This window comes from Cyprinodon variegatus, unplaced genomic scaffold (genome assembly GCF_000732505.1).
Source record: "Cyprinodon variegatus isolate N-32 unplaced genomic scaffold, C_variegatus-1.0 Scaffold662, whole genome shotgun sequence".
Lineage (NCBI taxonomy): Eukaryota > Metazoa > Chordata > Actinopteri > Cyprinodontiformes > Cyprinodontidae > Cyprinodon > Cyprinodon variegatus.
Genome location: NW_015151115.1, coordinates 37,887 through 40,152, shown reverse-complemented (window position 1 = coordinate 40,152; position 2,266 = coordinate 37,887). Strand labels below are relative to the sequence as shown.

At 36.1% G+C, this 2,266-nt stretch overlaps 1 protein-coding gene across 1 annotated transcript in view; it reads left to right on the top strand.

Moving 5' to 3' along the window:
* Positions 1-2,266, top strand: part of LOC107096984 (dipeptidyl peptidase 9-like) — a 19,444-nt gene that overhangs the window by 9,294 nt on the left and 7,884 nt on the right. The window contains exons 7-11 of the mRNA XM_015393923.1: positions 80-190; positions 1,074-1,202; positions 1,508-1,569; positions 1,661-1,761; positions 1,905-2,082. Coding sequence (XP_015249409.1) covers positions 80-190; positions 1,074-1,202; positions 1,508-1,569; positions 1,661-1,761; positions 1,905-2,082 — 581 coding nt within the window. The remainder of the gene's footprint in view (positions 1-79; positions 191-1,073; positions 1,203-1,507; positions 1,570-1,660; positions 1,762-1,904; positions 2,083-2,266) is intronic.

Genomic DNA, 2,266 nt, shown 5'->3' with positions numbered 1-2,266 from the left:
CACCATTTTTTTTTTTATTTGTTTGCTTTTTACTGTTTGAGTAAAAAAAAAAAAAAATGTTTCAATGTTTTTTTTGTAGGCAGTGAAAACCCTAAAGATGACCCTAAATCAGCTGGTGTCGCCACGTTCGTCACGCAGGAGGAGTTTGATCGCTTCACTGGATACTGGTGGTCTCCTGCTGCTCGTAAAGGTAAATGTCATCCTTTTTGGTTTGGTTTTATTTTATGTATTTACTCATTAAAGTGTTTTAATGTTTTGACAATGGTGATTATATTCATGTTCTTGATTAATTCTTTTGATTTTTGGCATTTTGACATTTTTGGGTAGGAGTTTTCCATTTTTAGTCAAAACTGCTTCACAGTGGGAAAACAATATATTAGAAAAGTGCAATTATTTCAGTTATTCATAAAAAAAGGCAGTAAAGATGTATCAAACACACCAAGCTATAATTCAAGCATTCATTCCTGTTAAGTTTTCTAGTCAGAGGCACTTTATCCTGGAGCCACTTTCAACAATATGCAGATCAGTGGGTTATTTGGGTCAAATTTGCTTTGTCCAGGAGCAAGAAGCTAGGAATGAACTCCCTACTTATAGTTTGCAAGATGACTATCAAGTCAGCAGTCTCTGTTTCACTGTTGGCCGTAACAACCTATCCATGTATGAAAAGCCTTTTTTTTTTTCATTATTATAATATTATTATCATTATTGGCCTTGTGTAAAATTCAAATTCAGAAGTAACTGTAAGTAATAATTGAAATAGCCTTTAGTAAATACAGTCATGGAAAAAAACGTATTAGGCAACCTTTTTTCGTTTTTCAAATGCAGTGCTTAAATATTATCTCCTGTGAACATTATGTAATTCAAACGTACACAAAAGAAGTAAAGTCTAAGATTTATTGATTTAAAAAAAAGACCATTTGATTTTGCTGAGCAAGCAAGGATTCAAAGAAAACTAGGTGGTCTAATAAGCAATATATGTAGTTTCAATTTTTGCATTTAAATTCTGTAATAATTTGCCTGGTTATTGATACTCTAATTTACTATGATGTACCATTCAAAATGTTATATTTCAGAACCAGATGGTGGTAAGACTCTGCAGATCCTGTATGAAGAGGTGGACGAGTCTCAGGTGGAGATCATCCATGTCCCGTCTCCGGCTCTGGAGGAGCGGAAAACAGACGTCTACAGATACCCACATGCAGGTATGAAGACAAGAAAGACTCCATTTGATCTAAAGAACAAGCGTTTGCTATTCTTTGAACCAGATAGACCGTTAGGCTCATGTTTTATTTGCATTAGAGATATACCAGCAGGTCAAATCCTCAGTAACCAAACATGTAATTAACTCCATTTCACATTTCCTTATTTGTTGCTCCTGTTTGTGCATCTAAGATGACATTTGTTAAAAATATTTGTGCTAAATGGCTGGACTTTAACAGGGCTTGTTTTTATTTTGACTATCTGTAAGGTGTAACAGGAAATTGTATCCTGTTTGATATATTTTCAGGCAGCAAAAATCCAGAAATCACTTTGAAGATTGCAGAAATTCGTGCAGACAGTCTTGGAAAGGTGAGTCTTCATTATGTTTTTAATTTAACCCTTTAAATCTTGTCTCCGTGGACTGATGTGTTCATCGACTTCTGGTTGTTCTCCCTCTCAGATTGTCAGCACACAGGAGAAAGTGTTGCCTGTTCCTTTTTCCTGCCTGTTTCCCAACATCGAGTACATCACTAGAGCTGGATGGACTAAAGATGGCCGATAGTAAGTTTGGACTTCAGAAATGAACGATTCCATAAAAGTCAGTCCTGCTGTAGTCTCATTTTGCCAGGATTGTAAACGTATCCGCTTCTACGTTATAAATAAAATTGCTTTGAGTCACAGGTCCTCTTCTCTGTTTATGTCAGTGCGTGGGCGGTCATGATGGACCGACGGCAGCAGAATTTGCAGTTAGTCCTGCTCCCTCCTGCACTTTTCATCCCTGCTCAAGAGGACAAAGCTAAACAACAAGAGAGCCTGCAGGCCCTAGGAGACTCAGTCCATCCCTTCATTATCTACAGAGAAACCAGCGATATCTGGATCAATGTGAGGTCTTAATACCAGCTTTGTTTCATTATCTTTAAGATGAGATTATAATGATGTTGCCGAGAGCAATTCAAAGCAATCCTTAAAGCTTTTTTACCCCTTACAGATTCATTTTTTTTTAGTAACATATTTTTGTCAAACTTAAAAGCATTTAGATCATTAAATGAAGTGTTTGAAAACTAAA